At 53.1% G+C, this 15,284-nt stretch overlaps 1 protein-coding gene across 1 annotated transcript in view; it reads right to left on the reverse strand.

Annotated features, from left to right (window-relative positions):
• Positions 1–4,757: 4,757 nt before the first annotated feature.
• Myh9 (myosin heavy chain 9) overlaps positions 4,758–15,284 on the reverse strand; it is an 81,764-nt gene continuing 71,237 nt past the window's right edge. The window contains exons 27-41 of the mRNA XM_034517390.2: positions 14,870–15,014; positions 13,473–13,679; positions 13,208–13,312; positions 12,894–13,046; positions 12,470–12,718; positions 11,186–11,398; positions 10,881–11,093; positions 10,456–10,617; positions 9,515–9,643; positions 8,558–8,646; positions 8,353–8,476; positions 7,870–8,078; positions 7,386–7,494; positions 7,131–7,303; positions 4,758–6,223 (exon numbers count right to left, since the gene is read on the reverse strand). Coding sequence (XP_034373281.1) covers positions 6,106–6,223; positions 7,131–7,303; positions 7,386–7,494; positions 7,870–8,078; positions 8,353–8,476; positions 8,558–8,646; positions 9,515–9,643; positions 10,456–10,617; positions 10,881–11,093; positions 11,186–11,398; positions 12,470–12,718; positions 12,894–13,046; positions 13,208–13,312; positions 13,473–13,679; positions 14,870–15,014 — 2,398 coding nt within the window. The 3' untranslated portion in view covers positions 4,758–6,105. The remainder of the gene's footprint in view (positions 6,224–7,130; positions 7,304–7,385; positions 7,495–7,869; positions 8,079–8,352; positions 8,477–8,557; positions 8,647–9,514; positions 9,644–10,455; positions 10,618–10,880; positions 11,094–11,185; positions 11,399–12,469; positions 12,719–12,893; positions 13,047–13,207; positions 13,313–13,472; positions 13,680–14,869; positions 15,015–15,284) is intronic.

Here is a 15,284-nt window from a genome sequence, read left to right on the forward strand (position 1 = left end):
TCCTTCCTGCCCCTTCGTCTGCCCACGGCGGCCATGGCGCCAGGCTCCCACTGTAGAAATGCCAACCCCAACCCACAGGTGGGCAGTGGCCTCTGGGGGGTCAACAGCACAGGTGATGTATCCATCCGTTAAAAACACAGGTTCCTGGTGGGCAGAGTGGAGTCCAACACTGGCCCATTTACTCTGAGACTGAAGTGTGACCTTAAAAAGCCACACTAGTGGCACAAACCTAGAACCCCGGCACTCAGGAAGCTAAGATGAAAAAAATGATGATATTAGAGCCAGACTGGGCTATGTGGGGAAACTGGGATTTCTAGGGCAACACCGTCTCAAAAAAGAGGTGTAAGTTATCCTGCGCCTCTGCACAGTCAGAGTCTCTCTCACCTACCCATGGTCACCCAGTGATTTTAGGATTACAGATCTGGTATGGCTCTGGGGACAATGATTGGCAATGTGTCCCTCTTAGTCCCCACACCTTGTGTCTTTGTCTATCCAGACACCCAGGACCGCTCCTGCTTTCTGCCTCTGTCCCCCCACATTGATATCAGGAGTCAGGGGAGATGTAAGCCTGTGATTCAGCTGACCAGTCTGGAGCCCTTGGCAAGTCACCCCACTACTGGGCCCTCAGTTTCCCCCACAGGACCTGAAACAGAGCTGATGCTCTGTTGATTGGATGATTGGATGAGAGCTGTTTGTGCTGTCTGCATCTCAGGAGCCAGACTTAGTCCCTGTCAGACAACCAGGGAGGCAGAGCCAAGACTCAAACCGAGAGAAACATTCTGACGTATGGCACTTATAATCCCTTTTTTTGCTTATGGTTTTATTTTGGGGTCATTTTTTTTTCTATAATTTTGCTTCCATCAAGTCTCCCTCTTCCTCTTACCAGGATTGACATTAACATTAACAGCCAAACAAAACTACTTCAAGGTACAGAACCAGATAAACTCCCATGAGCAGTGAGCAGTGATGAGGACCTTCTAATCAGTGTGGAATAGTCCAGAACATAATCTCTTCGACAGGCTTGGATAGAGTCGCCCAGATGGGACTCACTTGACAGGTTAGGGCATAGAGATCTTGAACCCTAGAAACTCTCCGACAGCTGAAGATCTGCTACACAACAGCTCAGCTTGACTAACGGCATCCAAAGCAGGTCTCCCAGGATGTCCCGCCCCCAGCACAGGGACTGACATCTCAGCCTAATCTTTGGCAATGATAGCCACGGGATCCGAACACAAAGGAAACAACCCTGAAACCAGGGAGCAGTCAGGCAGAATGCAACACCATCTAGTGGATGGTGGAGGGATCAGCAGTCAACGCATCTGGCCACCATGATCACCCCGTCCCAGCACATACTGGCAGACAAGCTGAATTCGGCCCCAGAACAGACATCCACCTTTTTGAGAATGCAGAAGGGGACAGGGACCTCCTAACTGAGCATTTGACACAGGGCTTCTAAAGCACTTCAACGGTCACCCCAGACTAACCTGTCAGGACTGCAAAACACAGAAAAGAAAACCATATCCCGCCGGGCGGTGGTGGCCTTTAATCCCAGCACTTGGGAGGCAGAGGCAGGTGGATTTCTGAGTTCGAGGCCAGCCTGGTCTACAGAGTGAGCTCCAGGACAGCCAGGGCTACACAGAGAAACCCTGCCTCGAAAAACCAAAAAAAAAAAAAAAAAAAAAAAAAAAAAAAAGAAAAGAAAGAAAGAAAAAAAAAAAAAGAAAACCATATCCCTCACCGATAGTCCTGCAGGACAGCCTGGGAATGGGAAGGGCAGCCATTGCTCCCAGCCACCACAGCCTGGCCACCGGCCTCATTCAGAGAACTGTCCTGTCTTTGCTCAGATGGGATGTCATGTCTCCAAATGTGTCAGCTTCAGGGTTTAGAGTGAAGTATAAAAATGACAGGATTTAAATTACGATTGCTGAACTTTTGTGATGCCACACAGATAATGCTGCCCTCGGTTTGATGCACATAGAATGGCCAGGAGCTTCAGACACATTGGTTGAGTGAACACAGCAGCTTTGGGATTCTGATTTCGAACAGGACAAGTTATCAGCCCAAGAGGCTGGAGTCCACCTCAAGACTATTGAGTGCTGCACATGAAGCTGGATGGTACTGGTGAACTTTAACCAGAGAGAGAATCCAATTTCACGTTCAGAAGACTCTCAAATAGGAGGGAAGAAGGGCTGGGGAGCCACCTCACTAGACTCTGCAGCATGTGCCCAGGGCGTCATCACCAGTGAAATGATGGATGCTGGCAGAGCCTGTAAACCAAGAGTCTGGGATTACTTGTGTGGGCCTTAAATCTAATGCCAAGTGTCCTTTTTAAGAGACCCACAGAAGGGGTTGACAAGATGCCTCAGTGAGTAAAGGCTGCCAAGCCTGATGGGTCTGAATTTGATCCCTGGGACCCTGCTCCTCCAAATTGTCTCCAGACACATAAAAGCATATGTATACACACACAACACACAGAGAGATGGGGGGGGGGGGTTGGCTCATGTGTACACATACACACAAAAAGAGGGATAGAGGGAAAGGGAGGAGAGGAGGGAGAGAAGGCTCAGTAGCTTAGAGTACTTGTCTTGCAAAGGGTTGGCGATCACAAGCATATGTGACTCCAGTTCAGGCAGGAATCTGATGCCCTCTTCTGACCACCAGGCATGCAAGTGAAACACAGGCATACACACAGACAAGACATTAACACATAAATCCTCATTTTTGATCCTTAAAAGTATTTTAAAGTTGGGAGAAGCAGGCCACTTAAAGACAAAGCAGATCCTGGAGTGGTGCTGGCCCAAGCCATGGGAGACATGGACCCACTAGATTCTCCTGGAGAGAACATCTCGGCTTTGAACTCAAGTAGCTCCATCTCTGTTGTAAGCTGTCTGGCATGTGGTAACGTCACAATAACCCTAGGAAAGGCAGAACCAATAGAGGCTGGTCTAGGAGGTAGAACTTGTCATTCATTTTACTCAGGAGGGGAATGAAGCATCCATGAGGTTAGAGAAGATTCCCATCTCCATCCTTCAGACTGGACACCCCTGCAGGTCCTACACCAGGCTCCGGGAGCCTGGCATGCACCTGAATCCTCTGAAGGGCTGGTGGCATCCTGGGTCCAGACTCTCTGAGGCAGCAGGTCTTCAGTGGTTATAAGATTGGACTCTCAGAGGGCAAGAGCACTGGCTGCTCTTCCAAGACTCAGGTTCAATTCTCAGCACCCATGTGGTGGCTCACAGCTGCCTTTAACTCCAGTTTCAGGGAATCTGATGTGTTGCAGCCCTCTCTACTCCACGCTTGGCAGCCACTGTTTCCCGGCCCAAGCTGCCGCTCCGGTCTGCGGGTCAGGGTCTAGAGAGAAAGAGAGAGAGAGAGAGAGAGAGAGAGAGAGAGAGAGAGAGAGAGAGAGAGAGAGAGGATAAAGGGGAAGAGACGCGAAGAATGGAGGCAAGACAGAGGTTCTGATCAAGTCTCAAGTCTCTCTTATTGAAATGAAATCTGGGGTATTTATACGCTTTTGCCATATGCCTTGTAGGCGCATGGATACCATGTGCCTTGCAGGTGTTAATATGATGTAAGCCTTACAGGCGTGGATACCACATTCACCTTATAGGCATGTATGGCATGGATAGCACATGGACAGCACGTGAACTGCATACCTTGCAGGCATGGCTACCACATGCACCTTACAGGCATGTATGGCATGGATAGCACGTGCACCTTGCAGCTGGGGGCAGTAAACAGCAAAACAAAATATGTGGGATATCAGAGTGTGCTTCAGCTGTTGTAGGCTGTTGAAAAACAAGTCTCATGTCAGAGTATATGGCTCAAGATGGCTGCCAAGTTGATAGCCACTTTCTGCTTAAAGTTGGCTCCCAACACTGATGCCCTCTTCTGACCTCCATGGAGACCAGATACGGAAGTGACTAACAGCTATACATGCAGGCAAAACATTCATACAATAAAAACAAACAAACAAAACAAAATCAGATGCTGCTGCTGCCACGATAGGGTTCCACACAAACTGCTGGCTCAGCCAGGCTAGTTCGTACCTCCAAATCTTCATCACAAGACTTGACAAGAGAAATCAACATGGCAGTCAATTACAGTCAAGGGCTGGAGCCCCTTTCTTGCTAAGAAGCACAGGGTGGAGATTCCAAGCCCAGTGCTGCAAATAAATACAAATAATGTAAGGCAGACTCAGAGGCACACTCAGGAACGGGGGAAGGTGAGTATGTGCAGATCTAGCAGGATGCAGGTCTGCTCTGGGCCACCAGACGGAGTCTGACAGTCTTGTCTCCCAGGCCTTCTGATTTCCCGTTAGCACTGGCATTGGTCTGGCACTATCTGGATGCTTTGTTTCCTGTAGCTTGGGGCTTCTCCACCACGGCTGATGCTGAGTTTGCTGTGCACACTGCACCCCTCCCCAGCTCCTGCTCACCACCCACTCCTCCCCTTTCTGCTTCTAGAACTGCAGCATCTCCTCCAGAACCTCCTTCCTCCTAGAGGAGAAAGGAGAGACCAGCCTGTGGAAGGAGAGGCCTACCTGAACCTTCCCTGGGCCCATGGCTGCCCAGCCTCTTAGCCTGCATGGAAGGAGGAGGCTCCTGATTCCTAGGATTGTGAGCCCCTACCCGCTGCCCAGGATGTCTCCGAGCCCCCTCAAACTGCTAAGCAGAGTCAAGTGTGGTCTCATGTGACAGCCCAGCCCTTCCAGGCCTCCTTCTACTGTAGACAGACACCCAGACACCAGAGAGTAGGACATGGTTGGTACTCTTTATTGTGACGCTCAGTGGAAACATCTGTAAACCAGCTTACTGTAGTGGTGACAGCTGCAACACATGCTAAGGCACTTGTATTATATAAAAAAGGGGGTGCGGGTCCCACTCACTCCTTTGTTACAGCAACTGGGACCTGAATTCAGAGCTTTTCTAGCAATATGTAGCTTCATGATTTGACTGTTTTTCCTTTAAAAAAAAAAAAAAATAGAAAAAAAAAAAAAAAAAAAAAAAAAAAAGAAAGAAAGAAAAAAGCCTTCTTGCCGTAAGGGGATCTAATCACAGCATTTACAAGACAGTGAGGCAGCAGGGAGACTCAGCGACCAGTGTAGACCATTGCAGGACAGGCTACTCTCTCTAACATGGTTCCAGGGAAAGGCTGTGAAAACACCCAGAACTAGAGCACTTACTACAAGAAGGAAAAAAATAAAACCTTTTTTTCTCTTTCCAAAGCATCCATGTGGAAGGCAGACTTGAAGCTAGAGTGGGTGGCGCAGCGCAGCCGCCCCGGGCCCCAGTCCTAGGTGAGGCACACAGGAGCACACAGTGGGCCCAGCCCTTGGATATTCTGGCTGCTAGACCCTGCAAGTCCTTTAACCATTAAATATATTTGGTCCCCTAGAGTGCTGGGAGAAGCCACCGGAAGGCTGCTGGCCTTTCTAGCGTGGCCCTGATGCCCTGTCTGGTTTGCCCCAGTGCCAGGACAGTCTGCCCTCGGCAAGGGAGGGGCATTGCACTTGAGACATTTTACAGTCGGAAGGAGCAGAGGCACCAGTGCTACCCAGAAGGGAGTAGAGGGAATTCCCAGAGAGCCCCATGTTCTGCACCCAGCACAGAGGCATAAGCCCTGGACTGCTCCTTCTGGACCAGGAAGGGCCCAGGGAAGGGGCTGTAGGGCAGGTGTGAGGTTACCGTGTGTGATTGCCAACAGCAGAGGAAAGAGTGGGGGGAACGGGCAGCAGAGGTGGGGAAGGCAACAACACTTCTAGAGGGCCTGAGCTATCAAAACCTTTATCTGAAGAAAAATAGATTCATAGAAAACTCTTGTGCCCACTCCCATGGCCGCCCTTCTTGCCCACCACTTGTGCTTTCAAGCAAGTGGGGCAAGACCTTGCGGGTCATCCGGCCTAAGTCAGCCTGGACTCTTTGGTATCAGATTCTCAAAGGGTATGGAGGACTGACAGGGCTGCAGCAGAGGAAGCAATACCCTCGGGAAGGCCTGGGAGGAGGAGGTCATGGGCAGAGCAGTCTCAAGGCAGGGGTGTGAAGGGCTGGGGTAGGGAGGCAGGGCCGTCTGTCCATCATCTCTGGGCTGCAGGAGAAGCTCCTATTCAGCTGCCTTGGCATCAGCCCCGTCTGCTTTTCCGTCGACCTCCTCGTCTGAGCAGTCCCCAGTGCCTTTCCGGACAATTCGACGGGTCACGACAAACGGCATGTCCCCACGCCTGTGGGCAGAGGCGGAGGGTCAGTGGGGCCAGCTAAAGAGAAATGGGCAGCCCAATACATAGATTTCAAAGTGATCTCTAGAGGGAAGGAGGCCAGGGATCATCCCTGCCAGAGGACGTGGACCATCAGAGCAACTGCGAGCCTTACCTGCCAGGTGCCTTTCTACAAAGCACCAGCACAGGAGGCTGATGGAGGCAGGTGGAGCTCCCTCCTGCATCAGGTCCTGTGCTCAAGCCTCACAAGTAGGCAGGGTGAGTAGGGGGTGGGGGAGGGCTTAGTGGCAGAACACATGCCTAGCACATGGGACCCTGAGTTCCATCCCAGCACCACAAAACAAAAAGTAAGTGGGACTAGAAGCTCAGGGAACAACTGTTCACACAGGAGTTGGGGGCATCCTCTGATCATGTTAGAAAACACAGATGGAATTCTTAGGAAAGTCTGGTTTTCATGCTTTAAAAAAGATTCCCTCTGGAGGGAGAATGGTCACTGAGCAACATTCTAACACTAACAGAATCAAGCTTTCCTGCGTGCTGCATAGCGACCCACACCAGCACTCCCTCTGGGACATCTCCTAGGAGTGCAGACTCAGGCCAGAAGGCCTCTAACAGACAACTGAAAAACCCCAGCATGGAAGTACCGTCCATCAGGGTTGGAGCTGCAAGACGGACCATTAAGATAGGCTGGGAACCAACTGCCAAGAATCTGCAGAGCCTGGCTAAGTCCCAGAGGCAGGGACCCCGAAGGACACACTATGACACACTATGACACACAATGACAGCCACCTCTGCGTCTGTCATTGCATCCCACCACCTTGCACACCAGCTCTGGAAGGAAATGGCTTTCTGCAATGTGCTCAGGATGTGCCTGGGTAGGGGAGTGTGGTCACGGGACAGAAGGCCGGCTCACCTCAATTTGTTCTTCAGGGAGCTGACCTCTCGGTTCATGGCGTCGGCAGTCTCCGTGGCATCCTCCAGCTCACGCTGCAGCTTCCGGCGTGAGGCATTGGCCCGCTGGGCCTCCTCCTCAGCCTCCTCTAGCTGACGCTTAAGCTGCTTCAGGCGGGTGGATGCCTTGTCGGCCTGCAGAGACAGGTGCCAGGGGCGCTGGTGAGCCGCCCTGAGTGCAGCCCACGGGGAACCAGGGCCCTGCCCGAGCACAGACCTGGTCCTTGAACTGCTCCGCGTTCCTCCGCTCGTCCTCCACCTGCAACAGCACGTCCTTCAGCCTCTTCTCCGTCCGGCGCACCTGCTTGGAGGCTGCCTGGCGCTCCCTGGGTAGGACAGAAATGGTGACTGAAAAGGGGCACTCTCTACCTAATAACACAGCCAGCAAGATGGCAACCGCAACTGCCACTTCCTGGGACCACGTGGAGGCCTGGAGGCCACTGAAGAAGCTCATCTATGGAGAAACTGAGGCTTGGGACCCAGAATGATCATTACCTCCAAGTTTCAGTTTTGCTGACTCTCACTAAAAACAGCCAACAAAGCCCCGGGTCTAGGTGTGGCCTATGGGTTTCTATTCAAATTCCACACACTTCTCAGAGCAAATGAGGCTGGTTGTGGGGCCTGAAGACAGAACCAATTTCTGACCCAACCAAAGGTTACAGAGACCAACCCTGTGCCCTCAATCTGGGTAGGGTCCCTACTTGGTCTCGTTGTCCAGCTGTTCCTCCAGCTGTGCGATCTTGGCCTCCAGGGCTGCGATGGAGGCCTTGTACTTGGACTTGACGGCACTCTCCATTTCCTGCAGCTTGGCCTTGAGCTCCTTGTTCTGGCGGTCCAGCTGCTGCCGCGCGTTCTCGTTCTTCTGTGCGTGGCTGCGTTCCAGGTTCAGGTCGGTGTTTATCTGGTCGATCTGCAGAAAGGAAGTAGGGTGACCTCAGGGAGGCTGGCTCCCAGCTGCAGGGACACACAGGACCATCTCACACACCAAGACCAACCACATCCCAGCTCTCCCAGGAAGGGATCAGCCCATGACTAGGCCCCAGAAACTTCCTGAAACAGTCTCCGAGGCGCAGGCCTTCACAGGGTCGGAAGCCCCCATCCTCCTCCTGCCCACCATGGCACCACAAGGAGCTCACATAGAGTCTGGAGCCCAGTGCACTAGGCCCACTGTGTCGGGTACTCACCTGCAGGTTGGCCTTCTTCAGCCGGTCGTTGATCAGCTCGGTGTTGCCCTGCTCCTCCTCCAGCTCCTCCTCCAGCTGGGCAATGCGGGCCTCCAGTCGCCGCTTCTCCTCCAATGCTAGGGCCCTGGGGAAGACCCGGAGAAGTGAGTGCTCGCACAACTGAGGAGGTCCTCCCAGCACCCTGTGCTTCCTCCTCCTGGCTCACCCTTTGCCACTGCTGTTGGCGATCTCATCAGCCAGCTCGTCCCGTTCCTGTTGTGCCTGGCGCTTAGCACGCTCGGCGGCTGCCAGTTCCTGTCACAAGTACACCAGAATGTGACCCACTGGGACCAACAGTCTTCATGGCCAGCAGCTCACCATCCTCTCTGCGCCCTTAGCACATTCCTCCATAAAGCCCTTTCCCAGGGACTCCTCTGCTCCCAGGGTTAAGTCCGCCCTGGGCACAGTCTAGGCTTGTGCTTATAAAGTCCCTAAGTCTAAGAACTTGGAGTCAAGCCAGGAGCCAGGGCTGTAAACAGGAAACACCCAGGCCTGACAGGGAGGCCTGTGGACAGACCTGCAGTGCTGGTCCCTCTGCATATGGTCAGACCAGACACTGAGGGCAGCAGATGGGCTGTGGAAGCCTCCAGAGCACCACACAAATGGTGAGAACCGAGGGAATCACCCCAGACCCAGGAGAAGAGCCCAGCCAAGAGCCAAGCCATGCCAGAGCAGACAGTCCAACTGAGCACTTTATAAACAGTGATGGCCCATTGTGGGAAGTCCAGCAGACCTGGAAACACCATCCCACCCCTCCCCACCACGTGCCTCATGTGTAACTAAAACAGCAGCCCAGGGAGTACACAGGCCCCTCCTTGCCCTCCGCAATTAATAGAGACTCATAATCAATACAGCGTTGATTCATGAAATGAACTGGGGACTCAAGGGCCACATATTCATTTAAGAGGCGGGGTCTGTTGCCATGTTGAGGGCTGCATCTCATCCTCTTCCCTGTTACAGTCATGCACATACATGAACATACACACCACACCATGCTAAGGTATGCAGCTAAAGGACAGAGCTCTAGAGGAACCCCGTTCTTAACTCCCTCCTGGAAGCTGCTCGGTTCCTTTCTGCCCTTTCCTCCCTGCTGACTCTTCCTCCTGTGCCCCCAGCTGCCCACCTCCTGCAGCTGCATCATCTCGGCCTCCATGCTCTTCAGCTTCTTCTCATTCTCCTTGGCTTGTGTCAGGATCTCCTCCCGGGAGGCGCGCGTGTCATCCAGCTCCCGCATGCAGTCCTTCATCTGGGCCTGTGTGAAGGAGAGGTCAGCATCACCAGCTACTTCACCTGCTAGGGGCCTCGACCCAACAGTGACCTGCTCCAAGCCTGGCATGATTTTAGCCAACCTTTTTATAAATGGGCAGAAATGTAAGCAAAGGCAAGTGGCAATTCATAGCACGGACCCCTGGGCACAGTGTACGCTGGGCCTGTCTGCCTGCTCGCTAGAACTTCCTGCTGGCTGGAAGGTGATGCTAGCGACATCATCCAATGGCACCCATGACGTACAGTCGGCCACCAGGTGAGCTCAGGACAAGACAGTAAGGATGCTTCCTGCCAGGTACGGCAACAACAAAGCAGGAAACTCGGTCCCCTCTGTCACCCTCCTGATGATCTGAATACCCTCTTTTTCTTTCACGGTGGCGTTCTCAGAGGCAGAGTGTGACTCCTGTTACATGCAGCTCTTAAGAATGCCACCAGCAAGCTGGTCTCCTATACCTCACTACCTTGCCCACATGTTTAAGCTTTCTTAAGCTGGTATACTTGTGTGAAAGACCACACAAGAGCTGTTTTTATGAATGTTAGTCTTGGTCACTGGTGAGTGAAAACTGCCCAAAAGTATGTGCCCCGAGCTCTGAGCCACTTCTCAGAGCCATCAGCTTAGACCGTCCATCACTGAACACTACCAGTCTCTTCTTGAAGCTCGAGTTTAAGTGGCCACCATCCCTGACTCTTCTGCATGTACTCAGTCCCCTCTTGTTACTGTGTCCCTTCTGAGCATGAGCCTCACCTGCGAGGCTCACAGCGGGGCAAGCCCTGACTCCCAGCCTCGGTCTGCCTCACCTGAAGCTTCCGCAGCTGTTTGATGGCCTCCTCGCGGTTCTTATTGGCTGTGTCGATGTGTGCCTCCAGATCCTTCAGATCCAGCTCTAGTTTCTTGCGTGCTGCCATGGCCATGGAGCGCTGCTTCCTCTCGTCCTCCAGCTCTGCCTCCATCTCCCGCACCTGAGAACACTTGGCAGCTCAGAAGGCAGGGCTCATGCTTAGCTCTCACTGCCGAGCACTGAGTTCAGATGAGCTCAGGCCACTTCTGGGGTTTCCCTGGGGCCACCAGGGACAAAGTATAAAGTAAGTCACTGAGCCCTAAGACAGAGGACTGAGAAACAAGGTAGTGGGAAGATGGTCCAGGAGCCCCTTCGAGGCCCAGGTGTTGCACAGGCAGACAGATGCGGTCCCTGGTGTCCCCATAGTGAGGAGGCCATACACACCTGTCTGACCAGCTGCTTCTTCTTCTCCTCACTCTGTTCATCACGGCCCTGCAGATCCCGCTCAAACTGGGCCTTCATGGCCTGCAGGTTCACCTCCAGACGGAGCTTGGCATCCTCAGTGGCCTGGAGCTCATCCTCCAGCTCCTCCAGCTGGGTCTTCATCTCCTCCACCTGCTGCTCCAATGCCCTCTTGGACTTCTCCAGTTCATGGACCTAGCAGAGCCCCCAAGTTAGTTACAGCCACAGACAGCATGAGACCCTGAGCTCAGAGCACACACCCAGGCTCCCCTGAGCCCGGCACTCACACTCTTGCCCACGTCGTCCTTGGAGCTCATGAGGTCCTCCATCTCCGTGCGGAACTGCTTGTTCAGCCGCTCCAGCTCTGCCTTCTGCTCCATGGCCTCTTCCAGCGCCCGGGCCAGCGACAGTGCCTTTGTCTCCTTCTCACGGGCCTCAGCCTCAGCTCGGTCACGCTCCTCTGCGTACTTGGCAGAGATGGTCTTCTCCTCGGCTAGGAGCTGGAGAAAGAAGTCTTACTGTGAGGCTGAGACTGAAGCCAGACCCAGACCAACAGGTCCAGGGACTCACACCAGCTCTGTGTCCTGGCAGAAGGAGGGCAGGGACTCCTCTAGCTCTGTGCTTTGATCTCTGCTTAAATTTCTAAAGATGTTCACCATTATGTGTGCACACACACGCACAACACAAATGTGCACATGCGCATACATATGCATGTGCCGGGGCCAGTAGAAGCCAGGAGAGCGTGCTGGACTCCATGGAGCCACAGTGATGGGTGGTCGTGAGCTGCCTGGCTTGGGTGTGAGGAATGGAACTCGTTCTCTAGAAGAACAGTGCCATCTCTGCAACCTCCCCGCTCAATTCTCTAGCTTATGTCACCCAGTGCGGAGTCCCAGGTTCTTGAAAAGATCTGCTTAAAAGCTTAAATCCCACTCATGGCCCTTCTCCAAAGATGGCTGCAGCCACTGTACCTGTTGTGTGTGGCCCCTCACTATTCCTCACCTTCCTGTCTCTCTGGCACTTTTCACCTGCTCCACAGACTGGGGCCTTTCATAATAAGCTACATTCCTTAGAGGTTGTAGGCTGTACAGCCGCTCGCAGGCCACTCAGCTCTGCCACTTACCATGCTAAGAGCCAGTGGCAGCATGAAAACGAGTGTGCCTATGTACAATGACACTTTATCTGGAAGAACATGGGGCCAGGAGATGGCTCCACAGGTAAATGACAAAGGATGGACTCGTGCAAGCTGTCCCCTGACCTCAGCATGTGCACACATGTACACACTAAAGAACTAAGTGTAAATAAACAGAGTTTGAAAGCACAGCGGAGGGGTGGGGGGGCAGATTTGTCTACCACCTGTTGACCCTGATGTTTTATTCTGTTACTCCATCTGGCCCCAGTGTTTGCATCTCCATGGTAGAAGGAGGACTGGCTAGAGTCTACAACCTGCTCCTAAATCCTCTTCTGGTTCCTCTCAGAGTCCCTCACCAAGCTGCAGGCTGGGAGCCTGGCCATGGCCAGCCCTTTGCTCTGCCGAGGGGAGAGGATGTCAGGAGGTGGAGGGGAGGCCACACCTGGTCAAACTTCTTCTGCTTCTTTTCCAGGTTGGAGACGCTCTGCCGCTGGTGGTCCAGGTCCACCAGCAGGTCGTCCAGCTCCTGCTGCAGCCGTGTCTTGGTCTTCTCTAGCTTATCGTAGGCAGCCACCTTCTCCTCAAGTCGCTGGCTCAGGCCTTCCAGGTCCTTCTGAAGCCTCCGCTTCGCCTCCTCTGCAGTTTCCAGGCACCCGACACCGTCCTCCATCTTCTTCTTCATGTCGGTCACCTGGGCAGGACAGGGAAGTGAGGCAAACAACCACACTGGCACCCAGGTTGGGCACACCATTCTCCAGGACAACCTGGGACAAGCCTGCTGCACCATCAAGGGGGACCAGAGTCCAACCTAGTTTCAGACCCGCTTCAATCAGCTCCCTCTTCCCAGGAGGGAGGGGACACCACACCTGGGCATGGAGGGTGGCGATCTGCTTCTCCAGGTTGCGCTTGGCCTCCTCCTCCTCCTCCAGCTGCTCTCTGAAGGAGTTCTTCTCATCCTCCATCTGCTTGAGCTTGGTGCTCAGGCTCAGCTTCTGCCGGTTCTCCTCCTGCAGCAGCTCCTACTCAAGAGGGCAGAGGGGCCGCTCAGGAGGTGCAGGAGCACCCCAAAACCCGACAGAGGACGAGGAGAGGATGTGTTATCAGGTGTGTCTGTCTGTCTGCGAGCACAGGTGTGACAGCTAAGGCTCTTGGGGTTTCCAGGCCCTAACACTGTCCTCACCTGTGTGTCCTGAAGCTGGGACTCCAGTGCAGAGAAGTCCTTTGTAAGCTTGCTGGACTTGCTGTCAGATTGATTAAGGAGACCGGTGACACTGTCCAGTTCAACCTGGGTAGGGAAGAGAGAGGCAGAGACTGTGGGCATTCAGAACTATTTCTGCAGAGCTGGACTACCCAAGCTGAACCATGGGGTCCTGACTGAGGAGCTAGGATGAAGAAGCACACGGAGGGTGTAGCACATGCCAGGCCTGGGTCCAGCAGAAGCTTACCTGCAGCTTGGTGACCTTGTCAGCCAGCTCGGTTCGTACACGCTCTCCCTCGCTGAACTTGACCTGCAGTTCTTGCAGCTGCGCCTCCACCTTCTTGCGCTTGTGCTCGGAGTCACCCTTGCCCTGCAGCAAGGCCTTCACCTCATTGGCCAGCTCTCCCCGCTCATTCTCCAGGGTCTGCTTCGCCTTCTCAAGGGTTGCTTTTACCTGGAGGAGGAGGCAAGGGTGTGGTGAGTATCCAGTGGGTATGTGCCTGGACTTTCTAAAGCTGCTGAAGAGGCAAGGACTCTAGGTCTAAAGACAGCTGCCTGACTCAAGAGCCTGGGCTAAGAAAGCCTAGGTGGTGTTTATTCTCAGATCCTAAGGGAAGGTAAAGAATACTGCCAAACTTTCCCTCTCCAAATGGAGGGGACACTCTAGTATATGAAGTTTCATGGGTCATCTGTAGAGATTCCAGCAACATTCACAATACAAGGAAAACCGCTCCTAGACTTGAAATGTGATATTCAAAGCAATAACGTGACATCCTTCCAAAAACCATGAAGGTATCAGGTGAGGTGGTGTGTGCCTTCAATCCTAGCACTCAGGAGGCAGAGGCAGGTGGATCTCTGTGAGCTCAAGGCCAACCTGGTCTATGTAGTAGGTTCTAGGACAGCCAAGGTCACACGGTGAAACCCTATCTTAAAAAACAAACAAAAGAACAAAAGTAGGAAAGTGCAGCTTACTAACAGCTCAGCACACACAGCATTGAGTGCACTTAACAAGGTCAAGGGTCACAGGTCACAGGGCCCTGGGCCAGTACAAAGGCATGCTGGGTAAAAAACACTAAAAAACAGATGGCACAGTGCTGGTGGAGGTGGGTCGAGGTGTGCTTCTAAATGTTCTAGGTTGCCACACGGAAGAAACTGTCCAGCCACCAACAGGGACGTGAGCTGGAAGCCAAAGAGAGACAGAATTTGTCCAGGAGCCACCAGCTACTGACTGCCTGGATGGACAACATCAGAGTTTCCAAGTAAGACGCCAGCTGGGAGTGTGTGAGAAAGAACCTTAGTCAGAAGGGACCATTTGGGTCCCCTTAGGTTCAGGGTGAAGGCCATGGCCATTCCTTGAGTTTTCTGGTCAGGTTAAGGGAGCATTAAGTATTCAGATGCTTTACAGTATGATCAACTCAACCTCAGATAATCACAACAAACCAGCCACCATCCTCCTATACTGGCAGAAAAACAGAGGCATGGCGGAAATTACTTGCCCATGTCATTCTGACAAAGCTGGTGCCCAGCCTCAGGTCTGAAGCAGCCTGACACTGCACCTCTCTGCTCTTCTCTGCTCTGCTCTGGTTCAGATGCAACAATGTCCATCTGGGCCCTCTCTGGTCGTGTCTCCCAGAGCTCCCGTACCCGCTTGGTCTGCTCCAACTGATCTGCCAGCTCCTCCACAGCCTGTGAGTGCTTCTGCCTCATCTCCTGGATCTGGGCCTCATGGGTCTTGGCCTCATCCTCAAGAGTCTTCTTCAGGATGCTCACTTCCTGCTCACGTTTCGACCTGGCCAGAAAACACCATGAGACTGGAGACAACATTCCTAGGGGGGATGTTATCCCTTTTCCCAACTCTGCAGACGCTGGAAAGGGACAGAGCAATTCATAGCTTGTCTCTCCCCACCCTTCCCCTCCTTCCTTCCCTCCCTCCCTCCCTCCCCCCCTCAGTCTTTCCTCATATTTTAAGACAAGTTCTTATGTAGACCATGCTGGCCTTAAACTCACTCTGTAGCCAAGAATGACCCTGAACTCCTGACCCTTCTACCTCCAACTCCCG

The sequence above is a fragment of the Arvicanthis niloticus genome, chromosome 13 (genome assembly GCF_011762505.2).
Source record: "Arvicanthis niloticus isolate mArvNil1 chromosome 13, mArvNil1.pat.X, whole genome shotgun sequence".
Lineage (NCBI taxonomy): Eukaryota > Metazoa > Chordata > Mammalia > Rodentia > Muridae > Arvicanthis > Arvicanthis niloticus.